The 27,042-nt window shown below is 35.8% G+C and overlaps 1 protein-coding gene across 11 annotated transcripts in view; it reads left to right on the top strand.

Moving 5' to 3' along the window:
• Positions 1 to 27,042, top strand: part of LOC127853681 (intersectin-1-like) — a 117,055-nt gene that overhangs the window by 85,491 nt on the left and 4,522 nt on the right. For 5 of the 11 annotated variants that reach the window (XM_052388390.1, XM_052388383.1, XM_052388382.1 and 2 more), the window contains 13 exons: positions 6,430 to 6,551; positions 9,780 to 9,886; positions 10,691 to 10,766; positions 14,936 to 15,043; positions 15,476 to 15,574; positions 16,042 to 16,209; positions 17,385 to 17,456; positions 18,274 to 18,411; positions 19,204 to 19,402; positions 21,375 to 21,452; positions 23,222 to 23,299; positions 25,214 to 25,237; positions 26,432 to 26,605. In XM_052388390.1, the coding sequence (XP_052244350.1) occupies positions 6,430 to 6,551; positions 9,780 to 9,886; positions 10,691 to 10,766; positions 14,936 to 15,043; positions 15,476 to 15,574; positions 16,042 to 16,209; positions 17,385 to 17,456; positions 18,274 to 18,411; positions 19,204 to 19,402; positions 21,375 to 21,452; positions 23,222 to 23,299; positions 25,214 to 25,237; positions 26,432 to 26,605 (1,443 nt within the window). The remainder of the gene's footprint in view (positions 1 to 6,429; positions 6,552 to 9,779; positions 9,887 to 10,690; positions 10,767 to 14,935; positions 15,044 to 15,475; positions 15,575 to 16,041; positions 16,210 to 17,384; positions 17,457 to 18,273; positions 18,412 to 19,203; positions 19,403 to 21,374; positions 21,453 to 23,221; positions 23,300 to 25,213; positions 25,238 to 26,431; positions 26,606 to 27,042) is intronic. The other 6 variants (XM_052388392.1, XM_052388384.1, XM_052388385.1 and 3 more) reach the window with 5 other exon arrangements.

Below are 27,042 nucleotides of genomic sequence, written 5' to 3'. Positions count from 1 at the left end.
CTACAGCTCTGACCCATTACAAGAACTGTGCTCTGAGTTATCTCCCTTGTTTCAAAAACTTACAAAACTAAAAATTACCTCTATTATTATTATGATGATAAGCTGATATATGGTTACCTTGGCTTGTTCAAATCAATGTTTGTAAACAGCAGTTGTCTAGTTTGATATTTGGCTTTCGTTGTTATCAATTGTCTGATACTCTGTTAGTTGATTTAGATATATTGCCGTGCAATACTCATTTACTTCATACATGATGTCATTTAGTGTTATTACAACTGTTAGAGGTTCAGATCTGTTTACTAGTGCTTATTGCATCTTTGGACACAAATCTGCCTAGTCCAGTTGTTTTTGAAAAAAATAGTGCTTTTTAAGTGTGATGTAAATGGTATGCTTTGTTTCACAAAATATTCATTAGAAATTTGCTTAAGTTTAAGTGTTTTGGCAAAGGTGCTTGTTTCTTATGTAAGGGAGACCAATAAGAGTGGTTAAAGTTTGGATTAAAAAGTGTGAAACAAAAATAGAGACTCTTAGTGTATTGTTAAAGACAGTAGTTCAAGTTATACTGTAGTTGTATGCTCGTGTTGCTCAACTTCACTATTCCCAAGTATTCCTAACACTTTTTATTAATTAGACATGCCTTTCTCATGTAAAGACCTTGCACACAAATCAACTTGGAAAATGGGTCAGAGGTAAGTCTGACCTTGACCTTTGCACTCTTTCTCTAATCAGCTGCATATTTCCTTTAATACACAATTTTTTACTTTGGGTGTAGTTTGGTAATAAAAAGATTTTTTGGTAATATTTTTTAGAAGTCTTTGTATAATTCTATGAGATTAATTTCAGTTTGCAAGTTTAGAGGGAATTAGGAAAAACTGTTATAAACAAATTTACTCTTTTCAAAAATATATTTCCATTTTAATTTTATTTCGAAAGCAATTATAATCAAAAATAAAAATGTTGTTCCAAACAAACAACAATAAAAACAATTTAGACTAAGCTAACGCTTTTAGCATACAACAAAGGTATGACTTGAATCTAATCATCAGTTTAGTGTATTGTGTATCTAAATTTCTTTGTCCTGGCATTTACATGTTGTTACCAATAAATGTAAAGAAACATCAGCATTGATCCTAAGGTAATAAAAAGGTGCTTTATTAAGCTCCGTGATTTTGAAACAGCTTGATTACTACAAAATATAGCTTTTTGTGTGATTTGTTTGCCCTGACTTTGTAATTTATCTACCTATAAAAAGACAATGTATGGAAGCATTCCAGTAAACCCTTACCTTTGAATATTCATGAAATTAGTGCTTTTACATATTAAATATTTTTTCACATTATTTAGGTGGGTATTCAAAATGCTCTGTAGGGAAAACTTCAGGAAATTCCTGAAATCCTAAACATTTCTCAAGGTCTAGCTGAATCCTGTTTATTTTTTTACATTAAAATTTAAACAAATCAATATTACAAATATGGTTAATATTTTATCATTGTGTTAGGACAAAAATAGTTCACTTCACAAAGATAATATAATAAAAAGGTTTTCCCTTACTTATGACTGAAGTTTAGATTCCTAAGACGCTTAATAAATACCTGCCCTGGGCCTGTATTTACAAAGCCTCTTCCTTTTTTTACAATAAATTGTTAAAAACAAGTGAATATTGATAAAACTATTAATATTGTACCTGTTTGTATGCAGAAACTATTGGAGTTCTTATAACAAATTAGATCTGAAATTTTCCTTTTAGTTCAACTCAAGTTAAGAATTCCCTAAAGAGCACTGTGAATCATGGCCTGGGGCCTTAAGATTTTATGGTATTTTTTTCCTATTTGCTTATATTCGTATAAATTGCATTTGTTTGATGATTTGAATATTAAAGTGCTTTAATTAAATGCATTTAATACTTATTTTTGTATAACATATGCATTCTCTACCCATACACCATTCATGGAACAAAGTTTTATTCTTGCCCCTTGAATGTTTTACTCTGTCTATGTGAGAACAGGGTACATTGTCATTGTGTCATGCCATAATGGGTCTTATGCCATATGCTGCATATGCTGCCAGTGTAGCTTCTGCAAATGCCTGGGCTGGTCAGGAGCTACCCTGTACACTGTCAAGTCATGCAAAGGTTTGGTGCTATAATTAGTGGATATTTGGAATCCTCTTCAGAGTATAGAAATGCAGTGGCATATATGTATATGGATATTTCTTAAGGCCCATTTTTGCATGACATGGCACATTTATGTTTTCATAACTTATTTTGTCTATCAGCCAAAAAACCACAATCTGCAGTTCAGATGGGAAAGAATTAAAAACATGCATCAAAACAATGCTTGTTTATTGCTAAGTAAAATGTGATAGGGCAACATAACTTTGATTGTATCCAGATGCTTATGACACAACTATGCAATTAAGATAAGCCTCGATGTGGGAAAACGGTTTGTTCAGTGACAATTTATTTCTTCTTTACACATATTAGTGTGTATAATGTCACCATTTAAACTCTAAAATGTTGTTGGTCCATTTATTTTGTCTATTGTGCGGTAGGCGTTATGTCACCTTAGACAAACCAGTGTTTATATTTCATGTTGTGGATGTGTAGGAAATTAAATGTATTCGTATTCATATCATAGTTTACATTCAATTTTGTTCGTTTGCACAAAGTATAACAGAGTGCTTATTCAAATACTCCCATTAAATGGCCTGGAAGTATATTTAGCAAAAAATATTGGTTTTTACATTATTATAGTATCTAATTTATTGCCAAATGTGTGGTTTCATCATGCAATTTGCGATACCAAGGTCATAAGTTAAGTATATAGGGTTATTCCTGTGTTTGTTAAGATATGGTTTCATATATGTTTAAGATGTGTTTACTGTTATGTTATAATTAATTAAATATGTAGCTGTATACTGTTGTATTTGTTATACGCAGATCAATAAAAATATTAAAACTATTAAAACAGCGCTATTTTTTGCTTACAACCAGAAAGTTCATGTCAATAATGAACAGTGTACGATTAAATGTTGTGTTTGACTCTCCTTGATGTGTAATGCAAGCGGAAGTGTATGTACGCAACTCAGTGAAAAATGTGTTTAAATTTTTTATGTCCCCCACCACTATAGTGTGTAGTGTAGTAGTTTTTGCCCTGTCTGTTGGTTGGTCTGTTGGTTGGTTTGCGCCAACTTTAACATTTGCAATAACTTTTGCAATATTGAAGATAGCAACTTGATATTTGGCATGCATATGTATCTCAAGGAGCTGCACATTTTGAGTGGTGAAAGGTCAAGGTCATCCTTCAAGGTCAAAGGTCAAATATATAGCTTCAAAGCTGCGCAAAAGGGGACATAGTGTTTCTGACAAACACATATCTTGTTTGAAGTGTAGAATTTATTCATGCTGGAAAAAAAGAAATATTTATACTGAAACAAAAATATATTAATAAAACATGTATCAGCCCCCCCCCCCCCCTTCCAGTAAGAAAGTGTTTATATCTTATAATATTTGCCCTATATCTCCACTTAACTTGCTGCAAAATTTTTGAGGGTGTCACAAAATTACAGCTTCTGAAAACAAATTTAGCAGCAAGTTAAGTGGAGATAAAGAGTGAATATTAATACAAAATAAACCCTAATCACTTTCTTGATGATATGGCTGGAAAGTGAGCAGCATTTAAGCAATCAATACAAGTAATAAAGGGTATAAAATGGCAAAAAAAACTGTCTCGGCATGGATGTCACCTATTGTTTGTCATGTGATTTTAATACCCCCTCTTAACAATTGTACCAATTTCAATATTGTTTTACCCCCAACTGTTGGTCGGTCTGTCTGTCCCAAAAATTTAATCGATCTTCACCAAACATGGTCAGAAGTGTATCTAGATGATGTCTAGGTCAAGTTTGAATATGGGTCATGCCAGGTCAAAAACTAGATCACAGGGTCACTAAGTGCGTTTTAGACCGAAAGTTTGTCCGGACCATAACTATGTCATTTATCGTTGGATTTTAAAATGACCATAACTTTGTCATTTATTTTAAGACTTTAAAATCATTTGGCGCTTATGGTTAGATTTTAAAATGACCATAACTTTGTCATTTATTGTGAGACTTTAAAATCATTTGGCGCATTTGTTCACAATCATTTGACAGTGTGTCATGCGAAAGAATTACGTTGATATCTCCAAGGGCACACTTTGAGTTCAAAGGTCAAAAATGAGCTTGTCTGGGCCATAACTATGTCGTTAATTGTGAGATTTTAATATCATTTGGCACATTTGTTCACCATTATTGGACGGTGTGTCATGCAAAAGAATTTCGTCGATATCTGCAACGTTAAGGTCACACATTGAGTTCAAAGGTCAAAAATGGCCATAAATGATCTTGTCTTTGCCATAACTATGTCATTCATTGTGAGATTTTAAAATAATTGGTAAATTTGTTCACAATCATTGGACGGTGTGTCATGCGAAAGAATTAATGATCTTGTCAGGGCCATAACTATGTCATTCATTGTGAGATTTTAAAATGACCATAACTTTGTCATTTATTGTGAGACTTTAAAATCATTTGGCCCATTTGTTCACAATCATTGGACAGTGTGTCATGCGAAAGAATTACGTTGATATCTCCAAGGTCAAGGGCACACTTGGAGTTCAAAGGTCAAAAAAGAGCTTGTCTGGGCCATAACTATGTCGTTAATTGTGAAATTTTAATATCATTTGGCAAATTTGTTCACCATTATTGGACGGTGTGTCATGCAAAAGAATTACGTTGATATCTGCAACGTCAAGGTCACACTTTGAGTTCAAAGGTCAAAAATGGCCATAGATGATCTTGTCCGTGCCATAACTATGTCATTCATTGTGAGATTTTAAAATAATCGGTACATTTGTTTACAATCATTGGACGGTGTGTCATGCGAAAGAATTATTGATCTTGTCAGGGCCATAACTATGTCATTCATTTTGAGATTTTAACATTTGTTCACAATCATTGGACGGCGTGTCATGGGAAAGAATTATGTCTATATCTCCAAGGTCAAGGTCACACTTGGAGTTCAAAAGTCAAAAATGGCCATAAATGAGCTTGTCCGGGCCATAACTATGTCATTCATTGTGTGATTTTAAAATGACTGTACATTAATTTTGTTCACAGTCATTGGACTGCGTGTCATGCGAAAGAATTTAAGAGTTCAAAGGTCAAAATGGCCATAAAAGAGAATGGCATAATAATTCTTAAAAATCGCCATAAATTAGCTTATCTTGTTTTGTGAAGACAGCATGCAAAATATTCTGTGTCAATGCAGCATGTGGGGGTATACGTCACGTCTGTGACAAAGCTCTAGTTTTACAAAGCATTCTCTAGTTATCGTGGAAAAACTAATTGATATATTGACCATTTAAAGAGACTGATCCCTTTGCTTTTTTTAAATATTGTATTGATGATATTCTTAAAAACTGGTAATTTAAGTCTCAAAATTTTCGAATGGGTCTGTTGAAAGTTTAATATGATGTCAAGTTTGATCAAGTTTGCTTTGGATCTGCAGAGAAATGCCTAGTAATTGATCTCAATCAGTTCCTCAACTTATGTTCAACAGTTTTAGTTGTTAAAATTAGTAGCAATGGAAAATATAATAGCAATCTATAACTGCAGAAATATGTAGGTAATTGCTGTATTTAGTCAAATGGCTTGTATTATGGTGTGTCAGTAGAGACGTAGCCCCCAAGTGTTTGTGTATATAAAGCAAATCACAAGACTGATACAATCTCTTGCAACAATGGACTAGCATAATATTCCTTTTATTATATACACTTGTACACCTTTTTTTTGAAAATTTCAACCTGGTTGATGGTGGTACATAACAAAATTTTAAGGCTTGTGTAATGCTTATATGATATGCTGAAAAAATAGTCTGGCAATAGGATTTGTGAGATTCATTTTAAGGCTGCTTGTTCCCAAAATTTTAATTTTTTATTTTATTAATAAATCAATTTTACAATTTAAGCAACATCAATTTTACTTTTGGTGGCACTAAATATTGATTAGAACAACATCGATTGAGTATTGCTTGTTATGAAGATTGCCCTCTACCCTCCCCCCCCCTGCCCATTGCAAAAGAGAAAAGAAGTCAAATAATTGTGTCAGCTAGTTTTGTTAATGCTTTCCCACTCGAAATGAAAGTAAAAATGGCTAAATGCAACCAGCATAAAACCAAAACAGCCAGCAAGTAACTCGCAGACTGTTCAGGTTTTATGCTGTTTGCTTCTCATCAGTATCGGCGGATTGTAAATGAAGGCTTTGAAACTTGAATTTAGTCAGAAAGGTATTAAATTAATGTTGATTGTCTAAGGGACTACAAAAGCGTCAAAGTGCGTATCTATTTGATAAAGGGTAAACATGTTACTTGATCCTCCATGCTCCCTACAGGGTCGTCTGACCCCCAGGTGCTGGAGAAGACGTCGTCAGAGGAGAGTAAGAGGCAGAGTTACATACATGAGCTGATCAACACAGAGGAGTCATACATGCTGGACATGTCCATTGTGTTGGAGGTAAGAGGAGTTATACATGCTGGACATGTCTATCGTGTTGGAGGTAAGAGGAGTTATACATGCTGGACATGTCCATTGTGTTGGAGGTAAGAGGAGTCATACATGCTGGACATGTCCATTGTGTTGGAGGTAAGAGGAGTCATACATGCTGGACATGTCTATCGTGTTGAAGGTAAGTCATACATGCTGGACATGTCCAATGTGTTGGAGGTAAGAGGAGTTATACATGCTGGACATTTCTATTGTGTTGGAGGTAAGAGGAGTCATACATGCTGGACATGTCCATTGTGTTGGAGGTTATAGGAGTCATACATGCTGGACATGTCTATCGTGTTGGAGGTAAGAAGAGTTATACATGCTGGACATGTCTATCATGTTGGAGGTAAGAGGAGTTATACATGCTGGACATGTCTATCGTGTTGGAGGTAAGAGGAGTCATACATGCTAGACATGTCCATTGTGTTGGAGGTAAGAGGAGTCATACATGCTGGACATGTCTATCGTGTTGGAGGTAAGAGGAGTTATACATGCTGGGCATGTCTATCGTGTTGGAGGTAAGAGGAGTTATACATGCTGGACATGTCCATTGTGTTGGAGGTAAGAGGAGTCTTATATGCTGGACATGTCCATTGTGTTGGAGGTAAGAGGAGTTATACATGCTGGACATGTCCATTGTGTTGGAGGTAAGAGGAGTTATACATGCTGGACATGTCCATTGTGTTGGAGGGAAGAGGAGTTATACATGCTGGACATGTCCATTGTGTTGGAGGTAAGAGGAGTTATACATGCTGGACATGTCCATTGTGTTGAAGGTAAGTCATACATGCTGGACATGTCTATTGTGTTGGAGGTAAGAGGAGTTATACATGCTGGACATGTCCATGGTGTTGGAGGTAAGAGGAGTCATACATGCTGGACATGTCCATTGTGTTGAAGGTAATTCATACATGCTTGACATGTGAATTGTGTTGGAGGTAAGAGGAGTTATAAATGCTAGACATTTCTATCGTGTTGGAGGTAAGAGGAGTTATACATGCTGGACATGTCTATTGTGTTGGAGGTAAGAGGAGTCATACATGCTGGACATGTCCATTGTGTTGGAGGTAAGAGGAGTTATACATGCTAGACATTTCTATCGTGTTGGAGGTAAGAGGAGTTATACATGCTGGACATGTCTATTGTGTTGGAGGTAAGAGGAGTCATACATGCTGGACATGTCCATTGTGTTGGAGGTAAGAGGAGTTATACATGCTGGACATGTCCATTGTGTTGGAGGTAAGAGGAGTTATACATGCTGGACATGTCCATTTTGTTGGAGGTAAGAGGAGTTATACATGCTGGACATGTCCATTTTGTTGGAGGTAAGAGGAGTTATACATGCTGGACATGTCCATTGTGTTGGAGGTAAGAGGAGTCATACATGCTGGACATGTCCATCCTGTTGGAGGTAAGAGGAGTTATACATGCTGGACATGTCTATCCTGTTGGAGGTAAGAGGAGTTATACATGCTGGACATGTCTATCGTGTTGAAGGTAAGTCATACATGCTGGACATGTCCATTTTGTTGGAGGTAATATGAGTTATACATGCTGGCCATGTCTATTGTGTTGGAGGTAATATGAGTTATACATGCTGGACATGTCTATCGTGTTGGAGGTAAGAGGAGTCATACATGCTGGACATGTCTATCGTGTTGAAGGTAAGTCATACATGCTGGACATGTCCATTGTGTTGGAGGTAAGAGGAGTTATACATGCTGGACATGTCTATCGTGTTGGAGGTAAGAGGAGTCATACATGCTGGACATGTCTATCGTGTTGAAGGTAAGTCATACATGCTGGACATGTCCATTGTGTTGGAGGTAAGAGGAGTTATACATGCTGGACATGTCCATTGTGTTGGAGGTAAGAGGAGTTATACATGCTGGACATGTCCATTTTGTTGGAGGTAAGAGGAGTTATACATGCTGGACATGTCCATTTTGTTGGAGGTAAGAGGAGTTATACATGCTGGACATGTCCATTGTGTTGGAGGTAAGAGGAGTCATACATGCTGGACATGTCCATCCTGTTGGAGGTAAGAGGAGTTATACATGCTGGACATGTCTATCCTGTTGGAGGTAAGAGGAGTTATACATGCTGGACATGTCTATCGTGTTGAAGGTAAGTCATACATGCTGGACATGTCCATTTTGTTGGAGGTAATATGAGTTATACATGCTGGCCATGTCTATTGTGTTGGAGGTAATATGAGTTATACATGCTGGACATGTCTATCGTGTTGGAGGTAAGAGGAGTCATACATGCTGGACATGTCTATCGTGTTGAAGGTAAGTCATACATGCTGGACATGTCCATTGTGTTGGAGGTAAGAGGAGTTATACATGCTGGACATGTCTATTGTGTTGGAGGTGACACTGATTATATGTGTCTTGTTCTGATAAAACTGGGCATAATGCATGTGCGTAATGTGTCATTCCAGATTAGTGCGGACTGCACAGGCTAATCTGGGACGACACTTTACGCACGTGCATTTTTCCCAATTTTCACAGAACAAGACTTATATAAATATAAGCCGCGTTCTTTGAAAACTGGGCTTAGTGAATATGCATAAAGTGTTGTCCCAGATTTGCTTGTGCAGTCCGCAAAGGCTTATCAGGGACAACACTTTCCGCTCTTATTGAATTTTTGGTTTAAAGGAGGTCTCTACTTAATGAAAATCCAGTCTAGGCTTAAAGTGTCATCCCTGATAAGCCTGTGCGGATTGCATAGGCTAATCTGGGACGAAACATTGAGCATATGCATTAAGCCCAGTTTTACCAGAATCAGGCTCATATGATATGAACATTTTCAATCTGGCTTCTCAGTCTCAATTTTCAGAAATTTAACAATGGAATGGAATGGTTTTAAATGTTTGTTCACCACATTTATGAGTTAAATCTTTACAAATAAACATGCTTAATGTATTGTCCATGTAACTTTAGTTTTATGAAAATTCTTAATTACTGTATCAACTTCATATATTTACCAATGGCTATGAATGGGTTTTTCTTATTCATTCACAATTTTTACATCCTAACATATCAATGGCAAGAACTTAATACAAGGAGCGAAGTAGGATCAAAGTAAAACTTAGTCAAAATAGATAAATGTAATGTTTGACAGACATGATGTAATGTTCGACAGACACGATTGCATAAGTCTACCCTACCCCTATATGTTCTCCAGGCATTTTACCGACCACTGCAGGAGGGTGGGGCGCTGACAGAGGACAATTTGCAGGCCATTTTTGTCAACTGGAATGATCTTATATTGTGCAATACTAAACTGCAAAAGTAAGTTACACAATTTTTACAGAGAGTCAACATATGAGGCAAAACAAAGTTGCTTGTTTCCTCTTACATGTAAATAAAAATAAGGCAGGTAGGTTGGCCAAACTTTTTTTTGTGTGTGGCTCATTTTGCTTCATGGATCATTCGTCATAGGAGCTTCAAGATTGTGGCCAGTCTAGAGGCCACTGTTTTTCATCCAATCTTGATGAAACATGGTCAGAATGTTAAGTGTCAAAAAACAAGGTCACCAGGTCAAATTGTAGAAAAAAACTTGTTACAAATATTTAATGTGACAATGTCTAGGTCGATTTCAAATCTGGGTCATTTGTGTCAGAAATCTAGGTGACCAGGTAAAATCGTCGAGAACTTAAACACTAGAGGCCACATTTATGACTCAATCTTGATGATACATGGTTAGAATATTTATCTTGACATTCTCTAGGCAGAGTTTGAATGTTTGTCAAATGCATCCTTTAAATTAGGTCTCATAGTCAATCTTAGAAAAAGCTTTATTACTGCTCTAGAGGCCACATTTACTGCCAAATGTTCAATAAATTTGCTCTGAATGTCTGTTTTAATGATTTCTCTGACTAGTGAGATATGGTTCCTGTTCATTTAAAAACATGGCAGCCATGAGGCAGTGTAGTTTTATGTATAAGTCTGTTTTAAAACCATATGAACACTACCTTCTCAGAACAATTAAGTGCCTTGAGATCTCCGACGAGTGCCTTTGGTCTTCTTCTGAAATTTATATTTTCTACATTTCTCATTTTATATACAAAACATGATATCTTGAGTGCATTTCAGAGCACTTCGTGTTCGTAAGAAGATGTGCGGCGTTGGGCAAGTCATAAATAGCATTGGGGACATCCTGTGCGAAAATGTATGTATCTGCATTTAATTATACATTAAATTAAATAGACTATTTTTTAACATGTTAACATGTGATGTTAATATTTTTATGGAAGTTGGTAATATTTTTATCATTTTATTAGCTCGGCGTTTTTAGAGAAAACCCGTGGTATTGTCATAGCAAGCTCGTCATCCGCTGTCTGATGTTTGACGTCCGCCGTCCACGTCGTGCTTAAACCTAAACATTAGCTCTAAAATCAAAGTGCTTCCACATACAACTTTGAAACTACATATGTAGATGCACTTTGATGAGTTCTACACGCCACACCCATTTTTGGGTCACTAGGTCAAAGGTCAAGGTCGCTGTGACCTCTAAAAAATAAAAAAAAATTCTGACAAGCTTTCATTTATTCAAAACTCTACCAGCAGCCGAGCGTGGCACCCGTTATGCGGTGCTCTTGTTATCCAAGAAAGTATGCAAGAATTATATTATGGTATTGATGTCCATATATTATTTTTTTAGCTCACCTTGGCACGAAATTCTCGAGGTGAGCTACTGTGATGACCCTATGTTATGTTGTTTAGGGGTGTCCATTTATTCATCTAATCTTGTCGAAAATAAGAATGTTTATCTGGATAATATATAGGCATAATTGGTACCAAGAACTAGGTCACTATGTCAAATTTGAACAAAAAAACTTGTTGCCACTTTAAAGGCTACATTTATGACTCAATCTTAAACTTGTTCAGAATGTTTATTTGGATAACATCTAGACCAAGTGTGAATCTGTGTATGGTGCTTTCAAAAACTAGGTCACCAGGTCAAATCTTAGAGAAACCTAGTTTTTACCTTAGAGGCCACATTTAAGGATATATCTTGATTGCACCTGGTCAGAATGTTTATCGTGACAATTTCTGGGCTGAGTGCAAATCTGGGTCAAGTGTGTTTAAAAACTAGGTCACAAGGTCAAATCATAGAAAAACCTTGTTACCAATCTAGATGCCACAGTTTTAATTCAGTCTTGATGAAACTTGGTGAGGAGGTTTATCCTGACAATATCAAACAAGTTCTAATTTGGGTCATCTGCTGCCATAAATGAGGTCATCATGTCAAATCTTAGAAAAACCTTGTTAACACTTATCTCTTAATTTAAGCATAGTTACATATGAAACAACTCTTATAAATATTAAATTAAAGATGCATTACTCCCATTTGACAGAAGTTAGTTTAGTAAGCTTGTTTATGTTTTTTGTGTGTTATTGTTATTTAAGGTTTGATTGTTTTTAAGCTCCCATTCAAAGAATGAGGCATATGGCAGTTGCACTGTCTTTGTGTACATCTATACAAAATCTCCTGTCTCAGCTATAACTTTGCCATATATTGATGGATTTTAAATGACTTGGCAAAAATGCATTTCATCATAAGACAAGTTGTTGGGTGTTACACATGTCCTCTTACCTGTAAGGTCACAGCAACACTTTAAAGATCAAGTTTGGCAATAAAACGGCATATTAGGATTGTAACATTGTATTTTATTCATTAAGCTATTTTTTAGATACATTACCATAAATGATAACCATGAAAACACAGCATTTTTTGCGCAAAACCTGTCTCTGTACCTCAGATGTCAGGGTCACACTAAGATGTCAAAGGTCAAATATGGTTATAAAAAAGGCTATGCTGTAATTTTTAGCGAGGCTGTTTTCGGAGAAAACCTGAGCTATTTTCATAGCCAGCTCTTCCGACGTCTGCCGTCCGACGTCAGTGGTTTTTTATGGCAATTTCGGGGCCTCATTCCCCTTCAAAAATAATATATATTTTCCCCCAATTTTTTTGAAAAATCCCCTCCAAAAGTAAAAAAAAAAAAAAGTTTTTTTTTTTTTAGAAACAACTGCCTCATGATAGATATATCTCAAATGCATTTTATAAACATCTAACAAGGTATATAACTATAATTAATATGATTTTTTATTATTATAAAGAGTTATATTAAATTAGATTTGCCCAAATCAGTGGACTTATATAAAATAATTTTTTTTCAAATGGCCAAGAAAAGGCCTGATGTATCTATATTATGTCAATATTTGTTGATAAAAACATTCCAATTTGGCCCATTTTATTGATAAAAAATGCTCAAATTTGCCATTTTATTGATTAAAAAAATCCCAATTAGACTGTAATTGGCTTGGAACACTGATACTGTGCATGGCGGCTGAACTGACTTAAACTAATGTTGAACAAATAATGATATATATTTAAGAAAAAGAACAGAGACATTCAGCTGTGAATATTACATTCATACATACATGTGTATTCATATAATAAATATCATTACATATAAAAGAATGACTTCTTAATTTTCCCCTTTTCCTAAAAAACAACGCGTTTTTCCCCTTTGGACGGGCCGCGCCACAATTCCCCTATAGGTGAAAAAAACACTGGACGTAGGCGTCGTGCTAAAACCTTAACATTGGCTCTAAAACCAAAGTTCTTCCACCTACAACTTTGAAACTACATATGTAGATGCACCTTGATGAGTTCTACACGCCACACTCATTTTGGGATCACTAGGTCAATGGTCAAGGTCACTGTGACCTCTAATATCAAACTTTAACATAGGCTCTAAAATCAAAGTGCTTCCACCTACAACTTTGAAACTTCATATGGAGTTGCACCTTGATGAGTTCTACATGCCACACCCATTTCTGGGTCACTAGGTCAAAGGTCACTGTGACCTCTAATATAAAATTTAACAAAAACCTTAACATTACCTCTAAAATCAAAGTGCTTCCACCTTCAACTTTGAAACTTCATATGTTGATGCACCTTGATCAGTTCTACACACCACACCCATTTTGGGTCACTAGGTCAAAGGTCAAGGTCACTGTGACCAAATTTTTTTTTTTTAATTTCTGACAAGCCTTCGCAGCCGAGCGTGACACCCGTTATGCAGTGCTCTTGTTTTACTCCTTATTCAACTTTAAGACGAATTACCACAAGTGACCAGCATGAAGAGACTGAGTGTTGCTTGTGTAACTAGTTCTTCTTGAATGGTTTGAGCTTTTATGAGAACATGCGTACAGCTCAAAGTTCTTCCTAATGACGGCTTTTTTCATGCTAAAAAATTATGTCTCACATGTGTCTATAAAATAATGTTCAATCAACCTAATAATTGCAACAATCACAATACCTGGTACCATTTACATCATTTAGCTTGTTATTTGTGGAGAAAACAATAATCTTTATAAAAACAGGTTATCAAACTGAACGCCGAAATTTTGAATTGAAATTCAATTTATTGTACAGAGGTTCCGTAGATAGTTGATGTTTTACGATTGGTTGATTATAAATAAGATCTGTCACGTGGCATTTTCCAAAGATAGTCGAAAACGTTTTTTGGAATTGTTAATACATGGATTTGTCCATTGCAAAAACTTACACATTTTCATGAACCGTTGATGTGTTCTTAACATTGGTTTAATATCATTATTATGCAAGCACACCATATCACAACACATTTTCTTGAACCGTTGATGTGTTTTTAACATTGGTTTAATATCATTATTATGCAAGCACACCATATCACATAAGTTGTTTTAATCTGATCATCAGTGATATATTTATATTGTTTGTGTTTATGTATGCCAGAAAATAGTTTACATCGCTAATATTACCAATTAAAGTGTAGCATGAAATTCAAGGCAGCGCCTATCCATTAAAAAACGGTTATTAATCGCAACTGTCAGCTACCCTGTTGGTCAATAGCTGGGAGTTGGATTTTTGCAACTTTATGTGTCACCTGACTCATGAACTAAAATGTCAAGGACACACTTAGAAGACTACGAAGTCAGATTTGATCATGAACAGCTTGTGCCTGATATAAGCGTAGATGTAGTTGTATGACAAAAGTAGAATGTGGTTGCATTCATGCTTAATGGAACATTAATTGGTCATTGAGAATTATCTTTTCCTTCCAATGCTTAGGTGTGACCTTATATTTGGTCAATTCCTCAACAAATGGTGTTGGTCAACTCAGGTGAATTCTTGATAGCAGTCATGGCTGTCTTGTACAATTAAAACAAAGGCACTTAGTATCATATAAAAAAATAAATATTGTTTACTTATTATAAAGTTGTAGATTGAAGATTTTCATATTTGTTACAGACTGACCTCCAATAATCTATTGTTTGGTTTTCCAGATCCCCCATCTGACACCGTACATCCGGTTCTGCAGCTGTCAGCTGAACGCAGCCGCTCTCCTCCAGAGACTCACGGAAACCAATCCAAAATTTGTAGAAATCCACAAAGTAAGGCATACAAATCTAGACCCCATTATGCTAGAGGTCTAATGACAAATTTTAGTAATGATTGAAATTTTTAGTTTAAATAACTTGCTATTTATCTTCAGTATGTAATTGAAATCAAATAAATGTGAAAAATACATAATCAATTTTTTTTTCAAACTGTATTTTGACCCTCATGTGAGCTATCAAGAAATTAAATTCATAGGTAGGAAGTTTGAAGTGTTAGGAAACTAGTTCTTAAAACTTAACCAGGATATAACCAGAACAGCCTGTAAGTAGCACACAGTCTGTTTAGGTTATATGTTGTTTGCTATTCATCAGTTCCTTAATGTTTGAAATGAAGCCTTAAATTTTATTTTCTAAGGGACTAGAAATTTGTCATGAATGGTGAAGGGTTAAATGAAATGGTGCTCAACTGTTCTTACATTGTTATAGAGATGTGTTCAGAACCCTAAGACAAAGGGTATGCCTCTGAGTAGCTTCCTCTTGAAGCCGATGCAGCGCATAACAAAGTATCCACTCCTTATTGACAAGGTAGGCTACAGATTGCTTGTCAAACATTGGGAAATTTATTATTATTGTTTCATTTAAGTTAGTTGTAACGTTAGTGCTTATTGACAAGTAAGTGTTGGTTATTGTAGTGATCACAACGGGTTTCTGTTTGAGTGTGTTGGATTTAAATTATGATGGGGATAGCAGTAAAGCATTTATTGAAATTTTGACCTATAATTTGTTGCAGGAAAATCCATGATTGGTTTTCTACTTTATCTAGGGCAAAAAGGGATATGGTAAAACACATGACAAGGGCCAGTGAATTACGTCTCAGGAAAAACAATATTCTTTAAATTGTGATGTTTTAAATACTTTTTATTGTTGAGTATGAATTAACATTTGACACCTCAGTCTGCATAGGCTAGTCTGGGTCGACACTTTATGCACATGCCTTTAGACACATTTTCCCACAGAACGGCTTATTGATATTCTTATTATCTCTGTCCCAGATCCTGAAGCACACGCCCCAGAGCCACCCTGACCATGTACACCTACAGGACGCCCTGGAGGCGAGTCAGGAGCTCTGCAGTCAGGTCAACGAGGGCGTGCGGGAGAAGGAAAACTCGGACAGGCTCGAGTGGATACAGCAGAGAGTGCATTGTGATGGACTGCCTGAGGTAAGGGGCTAAGAAACGAGCCCAGATTAGCCTGTGCAGCCTGCATAGGCTTATCAGGGACTACACTGTCCGCCTTTATGGAATTTTTCATTTACTATAAAGGGGGTCTCTTCTAAATGAAAATCCAGTGTATAAGGAAAATGTTGTCCTTCATTCTGAAATGACTCTTAACTCTAATGCATTAAGCCCAGTTTTCCCAGAATAAGGCTCAAATAGAGCTGCCCTATGCAAAAATGGGCCTTATGCCACATGCAACCAATGTAGCTCCAGACCACCGTGTAGTTGTGGTCAGTTTTGTCAGGAGCTACGTTGTCTAATGTAAAATCACGCAAAGTTTCATGGTCTTATGTGCAGGCTTGTTTGCAGCAACTCTGCCCACATATTTTATGAGAGACATTTTTGCATGTCACAGCTCACAAAAAAATTACTAGAGTACTAGGTTAGCTTCATAGCAACTGGTTTAGAGACTAAGAAAGTAGTGACACAAATTGATAGTTAGAAGGACAAGGCCTAGAAACCTAAACCCATAAGAGCCAATAGTTGACTTGTTTGTGACAAGCTAAACAATTTAGCTAGTTTAATAGACGAGCTGTTAAAAATATAATCCATGAGACTAGTTGTTTCAGGTCTTCTTGCCAAGCAATTTAAGAAATGAACCATGAAGGTTGAACTAAAGAATTATTGACAAATGATTTAATGATGTATAACAAATGGATGTCATCATACTACGCTTGATTGCTGTATTTAACGTGGTGGAAAAACACCTTATGTATTTCCACTAGTTTGTTTCGTGATGTTATGAAATTCTTGTAATAGTTGGAGTAGTTTTTGTTTCACAGTTAACAAAACTGATGATTTAGACGAGCCTTTCTTTGGGAAAACAGTGTTTAACGCATGTGCTTAAAGTGTTGCCCTAGATTAGCCTGTGCAGTTTGCACAGGCTTATCTATGATGAAATTTTAAGCCCAGACTGGAGATTTGCAACGAAACAACTTCCTTTGAACAGAAAATACCATAAAAGTGAAAGCGTCATCCCTAATTAGCAGGCTGCACAAGCTAATCTAGGGCGACACTTTGAGCACATGCATTAAGCCTTTTTTTCTAGAGCAAAGCTCATATAACTTTTTATAAAACTCAGAAATATTTAATAACTATGTAAAACTTTATCTTTGCAGAAAATCACCTTCAATTCTGTGACCAACTGCCTTGGCCCAAGAAAGCTCCTGCACTCCGGGGTTGTCCACAAGGTAGCAGCACTTTACACAGCTATGGTTCTCTCAGATATTGATATCTTTAGCAAATATGTCCGCTGATTTGAATTTTGTTATTGTTCAATTTACTTTGTTTCTGAAAAAATACTTAATTGTATGTGTAAGAAAATGTGTAAAGCATTACTTAATGTACAGTGGGTCGAAAAATTGTCCAAGGTTAAACAATTTACAAGCCATTTTACATTTTCTATGTTAATAATTTAAAAAATAATCTTATAAATGCGTGTGCCTTTTCAAAGATTTGAAGTCTGTCTGTCTTTGAGGCTACATTGTTAGAGGACCCAGAGTGTTTCCCAACGATCCTATCTAATTAATATACTGCTCTCTCTCGAAAGCTTGTATGCATTTTGAATAATAGCTGCAATTTTCAGCTTATTTACTATACTGAAAGATATTTCGTTTTTGTGGGGATTTGTGCTGTGGTAAAAACAACAGTATGAGCAGAGGAAAAATGAGTTGTCCAGTATGGTGACCATGTTTCGCATTGATTACACAAGGCTTTTCTTTAACCCTTTCCTGCTCACAAGAAGAGTGACAATGGCTTTATGCAACCAGTATAAAACCACAACAGCCTGCGAGTAACTCGTATTCTGTTCAGGTTTTATGCTGTTTGCTGCTCATCATTGCCATGGGGTTTTAAATGAGGCCTTTAAGACTAGAATCTGGTTGGAAAGGTCTTAAATTGTATTTGATTTTTAAATGGGCCCAAGTGTGTTTTTCAGTGGTAAATGGTTAAGACACGACAATACACAAACATTTTACAGTGACCCACTGTTGTTTCACAAATTTACAGAAGAAGAGCAACAAGGAGCTGGTGTTGTTGTTGTTCAACGACTTCCTCCTGCTGACCACGTCCAACCGACCCATGAACAACACCACCCACAGTGTGTTTGACCTCACCGGGCAGGTGCAATACAAAATGTACAAAACTGTAAGTGGAACCTTTAGTTGAACCTTGTTCCGGGAAAACTGGGCTTAATGCATGTGCTTAAAGTGTCATACCAGATTAGACTGTCTAGTTGGAACAGGCTCATCAGGGACGACACTTTTCGTTTAACAAAAATCCAGTCTAGACAGGAAGTGTTGTCCTGATAAGCCTGTGCAGACTGCACAAGCAAATCAGGGACAACACTATGCACACGCATGAAGCCCAGTTTTCACAGAATGAAGCTTATTTTATTATGATAGCACAATTTATTTCTGTATTTTTGCATTTTTACATGTGTGTGTGCATAAAAGTGTGATTTTGCCTCTTTTGAAAGTTTCAGCTGATTTCGTCCTTTTTAATTAAAAATCCGATCCACAAATAATGTGAAATCCATTGAATTTTTGGGGTACATGATTGGCAGTTTCTATATCAGATATATTTTGCATGGTCTTAAATTTGCACATTTTCATTTTGGATAAAAGCAATCCAACCAATTATGCATTAATCAATGTAAGGAGAAATCTGTCTTACCGCCAGTGGAATGCCACATTATGACTGCTTGTTTATTGCATGTAACATATATGGCAGTCTGAATTGGATTGGGGTCTAAATTGGAAGGGATCTATGTCTAATAGGTGTTGATAACTGGTAAGTAGACCTAGACCAAATATAATTATTATCAGATCCTGATTTAAAAAAAAAATGACATAATAATGAAAAACATTTAGAACTCTGCCAACAATAAGATTCATAAAAGACGATATAAATAACATTTTCTTTCTGCTATTTTCCCAGCCTGTGTTCTTGAACGAGGTGATGATTAAAGACCCTCCTTCAGACGACCCAGAAGGGTTCACGATATCCCACATTGACCGGGTGTACACTCTGCGATGTAACACGCAGTCTGATCGGGACAACTGGGTGCGCAAACTAAAGACGGCCTCGCTAGACTATCATAACACGGAGAAAAAAAAGCGGGAAAAAGCCATCAGTTGTATGTATTTTAAGCTGTTTTTGTGAACATGTAAAATCAACTTTATTTAAAGTCTTAAAAGTGATTTTATTTTCACTGGTATGTGCCATATTGTGAAAAGGTTGGGCCTTTATTTTTTCACATGATATGAGACAATTCAAACACAACATTTAACTGTTTTGAGTGTTCTCATTTAAAACAAAAATATATATATTTTTTAATTTGGATCATATTTTTCAGTATTGACAGTGTTTATTATCTTGCATTGTTTGAATGAGATTATTAAGCCTTATGCAGTTTTTTCTTCTATTCTGAATCTTGCTTCAATTCTATATCTGCATTGCCATATGATTTATCTGTGATCTAATTTTCTTTAATTTTTCTTAAGTATACTGAAGATATCACATCTGCGTTCACATAATCCATTCTTCATCATATCTCTGTTAATATTTTCCATTCTGCATTATCATATCTTGATTCTTGAGACTGTTTCAGATGATACATTTAAATGATCAGTATCATTTCTAAATCTTGTTTACTATGCCCCCCTACACCCTTCAAAGAAGAGAGGGTATATTGTTTTGCTGGATGTCGGTCAGTCTGTTGAACAGTCTGTCTGTTGAACAGTCTGTCTGTCGGTAAACCTGTTCGTTTCCGATCAATAACTCATCATCTAATTGACCAAATGGCCTAATACTTCACATGTTCATTAGCCTTGGACAGTAGATGACCCCTACAGATATTGGGGTCTCTAGGTCAAAGGTCAAGGTCACTGTCCCAATAAGTGTGAAAACATTTCCAATCAATAATTCGTCAATGAATTGATCGATTGGCTTGATATTTCCCATGTGCATTGGCCGTGGACAGTAGATGACCCATATCGAAATTGGGGTCACTTAGTCAAAAGCCAATGTCCCTGTCACAATAAGTGTGAAAATTGATTCCGATCAGTAACTCTTCAACATATTGACCGATTGGCTTGATACTTCCCATGTGCATTTGTCTAGGAAGGTGGACGACCCTCTGATGAAATTGGGGTCACTAGTTCAAAGGTCAAGGTCACTGTGACATAAATGTTTAATTGGTTTCCATTCAATATGTCAGCAAAGGATTGAGTGATGGTTGTCAAGGCCCTGTTTGGAGGGGGGGGGGCTTTGCAAGTTTGTAATTTCTAGACAAATCTGTTTGGGATACTTGTATCTTGGCATATGTAACTCTCTAGAATGTAGCTATGTTTATACATAATATATCAGATTTGGCAGTTAATCTTTATTTTTCATTTGTGTACCTAACTTGCTGTAGGGATCTCATCTTGTACCCCCATATTACCCGCTATACTTGTTTGCAATTGTTGTTACATAGGTAAACCTCTTTCTGCATTCTTCAAAAACTACAAACTTTCATAAATATTATAATTTACCAATGGGAAATTATTGTACTTAGTCTTTGTATAAAGTTCATTGAGAAAAACTTTGCCTGCATCCTTCATTAACTACATATTTATATAAATATTATAAATATATGGGAAATTATTGTATTTAGTCTTTGTATAAAACACCTTTTGTAAGGGCTCAAATGGGTACCCAAAAAAGTAAATGTTTTTGAATGCCAAGTAATACCTGCAATAGGAGACCTAGTCAGTTACCTCCAATAAATACTAACTAGAAACAGACAGGTCCACATAGTTAGTTTAGTTGGTTTAAGTTATTGATCTGCCATCCTGAAACAAAAATAATGTGTCTACCTACCCATTTGGGACCCTACTGAATGGCGATTTTTTCCTTATTTATTCCATATTAATATTTAAATTTGAGCTCTCAGTTTTTGTTACATCCATTTACACTGTACAGGTGAATACTGTTGCCTATCCTGCAGTGTTTTAACATATAATTTTGATGCAAAATATTTCTATACTAGTCTCTGGATCAAATCTACCTTATTTCTTATCATCATTTTTATCATCATCATTTCAATTTTCTTTGTCTACCACTAGCCCCTAAGCATAACCGTGGTGTTGGTCGTCTGCTTGTTATTGTGCTTGAAGGGACCAATTTGGCGGGAAATGCGGATGGTAAGGCCCCTGTTGCCATGACAACCTGTCTCCTTGGTAACCAGTCTCCAAGTATCCCAGAATGCATAGAACCTGTTGTCATCCTGTCGTTGTTGTGTTTTTTTCTGTCAGACATTGACCTCTGCAAATCATGTACCAAACTCTGAAAAACAAAACCCTAGTAAATATTGTGCTGGCTTTCTCCAGCTTGTAATTAATCATATCTGGTTGTCAAAACAAAAATTGCAACACACTGGAGAATTAATTTTGTATTCTCAGATATGTAATTTAAAAAAATGGTTAAGGCACTTAACATTACAATATAAATGCTAAAGAATTTTGTAATTCTCAAGTATTTGATCTTTAAGTGCAATGAGTGAAAAGGGATTGCAGTCAACAATAATTTGAATTTTATCATAAACATTAAAACTTTTCAAATATGACTTAATGTGAATATAAGATGTACATTAATTGTGCACAACATCACAGAGGTCAGTTAGTTACATCCATTGATGTCCCATCATGCATGTTGTGTTGTCATAGTGAGACCATGGACTCATGGCATGTGCTGGTCCATTGGTACTGGCTCACTTTGTAGCTTGCTGATTGTGGTAGTGTTTGTTGAATTCTGTGCATGAAAACCATGGATGTTTGCTAAAATAGTCATCTTTCAATTTTTGTTTGCGTCATTTGAATGGTACTTTTTTTCAAAGGAAAACAAATGTACTATCATAAATGCATGCCATCTTTGTTGATAACTGTTTGATGGCAGATATTCATGTGTGTCTTCAGTGTCTGTCTATTGTACCAAACCCTCCCGTATCGTCATTACTGTATTTTCCTGAACTGTCAATCTTTCTTTTTTCCCTTGACTCCCCTGTTAGAACTTCCTTACCTTCATAGTCACTTTGCACATGGATATTATGGATATCCATAGTTTTCCTTGTGTTCATGAAATTGCAGCATATAAGCCGCATTCTGGGATAACTTGGCTTTATGCATGTGCATAAAGTGTCATCCCAGATTAGCCTGTTCAGCCTTCACAGGCTGATCAGGGACTGCACAGGCTAATCTGGGACAATGCTTTACGCACATGCATTAAGCCCCATTTTCTCAGAACAAGGCTCATACACTTGCCTGGGCCTCATATTCATCAACCCATTCTTATACATAAGAGTAAAGAAAAGACTTAAAGGGATACAAAAGATTTGGTGTGAGTTCAAAAATGTTCCACATTGCTCAGATCTAAAAAATATGTTCAAAACAAAAGGGTGTTTTAATTTAAATGGTGAATTCCAGAATTATTTAAATGATTGCTTTCTGAGCAGTTTGTTAATTTCATGCGCTTTTTCTTGTAAGGAAAGTGGGAAATAGGTTGGTGCATAAAGGCCCTTTAGACCCAAAGACTTCACAAATTCTGTCACAAAACTTTTGTCTTAATAATTATGTGATAATGAGATTGAAGCTGTAATGTAACGAGCATTCTTATTGGCTGGTTTGTTTAAGTTGAAACCAAGTCAGACATTTCGGAAATTGTGAAGTTGTGGGGCATGATCTGTGAAAACAGCAGTTAAAATTGTACTGCATGAAGGGAACAATTGAACCTCATTCCTGGCAATCTGGGTTTAATGCATGTGTGTAAAGTGCCATCCCAGTTAAGCCTGTGCAGTCTGCACAGGCTAATATAGGATGACACTTTACGCACATGCATTTAGCCCAGTTTTCCTAGAACCAGGCTCAATTCTGCAGTGATGGATTGCTGAGAACTGCATGGGTATGTTTATTTGTAGTTCGTCGCCCTGCTGGCATCGGTCGTCTGCTTGTTGTTATTGTAGAGGGTATAGATCTGCAGTCGAGAGATGAGAACGGTGAGACAACGTAGCATGTAGAGGGGAAGTGTAGATAGGAGCTTGTTGTGATGCCCTTTTGTATAATTTTGTAACTATAGAGCAATAGTCAAAATAGATGATTTTAATTTTTTCACCGGAGGGGACTTATGCTTTTGTCTCCGTCTGTCCGTCCGTCACACTTTTCTGGATCCTGTGATAACTTAAAAAGTTCTTAATATTTTTTCATGAAACTTGAAACATGGATAGATGGCAATATGGACATTATGCACGTCATTTCATTTTGTTCCTACGTCAAAAATTATGGTTGCTATGGCAACAAATAGACTAGAAATACTGCTGAAAATGGTGGTTTTCCTGGATCCTGCAATAACTTTCAAAGTTCTTAATATTTTTTCATTAAACTTGAAACATGGATAGATGGCAATATGGACATTATGCACGTCATTTCATTTCGTTCCAACGTAAAAAATTCTGGTTGCTATGTCAACAAATAAACTAGACATACTGTTGAAATTGGTGGTTTTCTGGATCCTGCGATAACTTTTAAAGTTTTTAATATTTTTTTCATGTAACTTGAAACATGGATAGATGGCAATATGGACATTATGCACGTCATTTCATTTCGTTCCGACCTCAAAAATTCTGGTTACTATGGCAACATGTAGACTAGAAATACTGCTGAAAATGGTGGTTTTCTGGATCCTGCAATAACTTTTAAAGTTCTTAATATTTTTTCATGAAACTTGAAACATGGATAGATGGCAATATGGACATTATGCACGTCATTTCATTTCGTTCCGACCTCAAAAATTCTGGTTACTATGGCAACATGTAGACTAGAAATACTGCTGAAAATGGTGGTTTTCTGGATCCTGCAATAACTTTTAAAGTTCTTAATATTTTTTCATGAAACTTGAAACATGGATAGATGGCAATATGGACATTATGCACGTCATTTCATTTTGTTCCTAAATTAAAAAATTTGGTTGCTATGGAAACAAATATATAAAAAAAAATATCTGGAATTTCTGATAATGGTGGAGCCGGTAGGGGACTTATATTGCTTGACAATAGTCTTGTTCTATTCATATTTTAAAAAATCAATCACACATAAAAAGTACCTATGCTTGTGAAAAACAAAGTATTCTATTTGTCTGTTATACACTTGAAAATATTACCAAAAAAACAACTAATAAATATTATTAACATTTAATGTTTGCTGACATAGATTTAAATGTTCGTGTTCACAGATTTTTGTATTTTTGAAAAATGACATTTTTTGTATTAAACAACAAATATTTATTTTATGCTCTCCGGTGGTTTATAGAGAAATATCAGTGAATTAAAACTGATAATTTCACTGTTTCAAACAGTGAAAATTATCAGTGAAAATTATCGATAATTTTCACTGTTTACTTTCAAATGACGTCATTTTTTTGACGAAATGACGTCATTATCCCAGCGAAATTCTTTAGTTAAACTCTAAACACTGTATATAAACGGTGAAAAAAGCATAAAATAAAAAGAAAATTTGTTGGATTCGGTGGAATATCAATTTTAATTCACTCGTGATCATAGAAAATATATATTTTCTATGATCACTTGTGAATTAAAATCGATAATCCACCGAATCCAACAAATATCCTCTATATAATTGTTTGTCTATTAAGAGAACTAAGACTGATGTTGTTAAATGTTCCGGTCCAGAAAATATTTATTGAAAAACATTTTTAATCATGCTTTATAAAGAACTCCATTAAACATCAAGTCACATCTTAAAATAATTGTAATGTCTACAGTACATTTATTACTTCAAACTATTACATGTTTTTCCAACACCTATCACCTTTATAATTACAATAATGCTTGTAGACTACCCGCTCTGTCATTACTATATCCGCTGTGTACTATAATTGTCTCTGCCACTGTTAGGTGTACCATCATTGAAAGGAAAAGGTATAGCAATAACCCATGTACATTAGAGCCACAGTCTGGGAAAACAGGGCTTAATGCATGTTAGTGGAGTGTCATCCCAGATTAGCCTGTCCAGTCCACACAGGCTATTCAGGGACAACACTTGATGGAAGTCTATACTTAGCAGAAATCCAATTTAGGCGGAAAGTGTTGTCCCTGATAAGCCTGTAGGGACTGCACAGGCTTATCTTGGATGACATTAAGAAAATGCATTAAGCCCTGTTTTTGCAGAAGGAGGCTCGTGTATAAACAGTATATAATTATATCCACCGTATATCCCATGTAAGCTGTGCCTTAAATAACACCCCAGCTTATTATAATCATAGACACAGAATCTTAAGTTACACATCAAATAAACATAGTGTAGAATTTACTATAATATCCCAACATGCTAATTTAAGATCTCAGCACATTTTCATTTGTGTTAAACATTTTCAATGTAGTTCCAGTAAAATCAATAAGTACATATTTGTATGTGTATTGATGCCCATGTTTTAAGTTTTGTGCATACCACTTATAATGTATTTTATCTTAAGAAATGTTTATTGCATATTTTGGGTTGCTATCCATGAACCAAATCAACAGATCAAAATATCTCAAATTTCATTATTGTAAATTGATGTGAACGGTCTAAATTATTATACACTGGTGCATTCTTTCTGATTTTCACTGAAGAATATGTATCAAGCTTTCATTTAAAATGTCAGATGGTTTATCAGCCTGCTTAATATACAGTATCTCCATGCATGACTGCAAGTCTTCAAATCTTTAAATCATGTTCAAATTATCCCCATATTAACTGTAATGTTAAATCACTTTCAAAATGGTGTTGTGTTTATATCATATTAGTTTGGACATTGTGTATATATGAGCCTGGATCTGAGAAAACTGGGATTAATGCATGTCCGTAAAGTGTCATCCCAGATAAGCCTGTGCAGTCTGCACAGGCTTATCAGGCTCAACACTTTTCACCTATACTTGATATTTTGTTTAGAAGAGACCCTCTTTAAGCAAACAATTCAATTGAAGCTGTGTCAATCATTCCTGGTTAGCTTGTGCGGACTGCGCAGACTTATCTGGATGTCACTTTCCACAAATGCATTAAGTCTAGTTTTCCTAGAATAAGGCTGACATATGATCATCATCATATGAGCCCCATCTATCCCCTGCCTCCAGGAAAAAGTGACCCCTACTGTGAGGTGAGCATGGGGGCCCAGGAGCACAAGACGAAGGTGATCCCTCAGACCCTGAACCCTAAATGGAACGCCTCAATGCAGTTCATCATCCGAGACGTGGACATGGACTCACTGTGTATCACAGTGTTCGATAGGGACCTCTTCTCACCCAATGGTAATACTGTGATAGGTAGTTTTAAATTAACAGGGAATCTGAGTGGTTGATTGGTACCTTTTCTCAACCAATAGAAACACTTAATATAATATGATCAGCATGATTGTAGTATTAGAAGGTATCACTGTCTTCTATATAGACTTTTCTTTACCCTATGGTAATATTGTGAAAGGAATGGTTATAGCTTTATAGGGTATCACATAGGTTATGTATATATGTTGCTTTTATAAAGACCCAGCCCTGTAGCTCTTTTGAGGACACGTCTGGGCTAAGGTCAATTTTTATGAATATTGAAAGAAAAAACACACATTATTTCTGCACAATATCTTGAATATGAATGGTTTTATGGATGGTGCTAACATTGGTTCAGTAGGCATATTACATGTATGCCTACCTTGCGTTTTCAAGTTTGACCAGTTGGGTCACAATAAAGGTCA

The sequence above is a fragment of the Dreissena polymorpha genome, chromosome 12 (genome assembly GCF_020536995.1).
Source record: "Dreissena polymorpha isolate Duluth1 chromosome 12, UMN_Dpol_1.0, whole genome shotgun sequence".
NCBI lineage: Eukaryota > Metazoa > Mollusca > Bivalvia > Myida > Dreissenidae > Dreissena > Dreissena polymorpha.
This window is presented reverse-complemented; position numbering and strand designations above follow the sequence as displayed.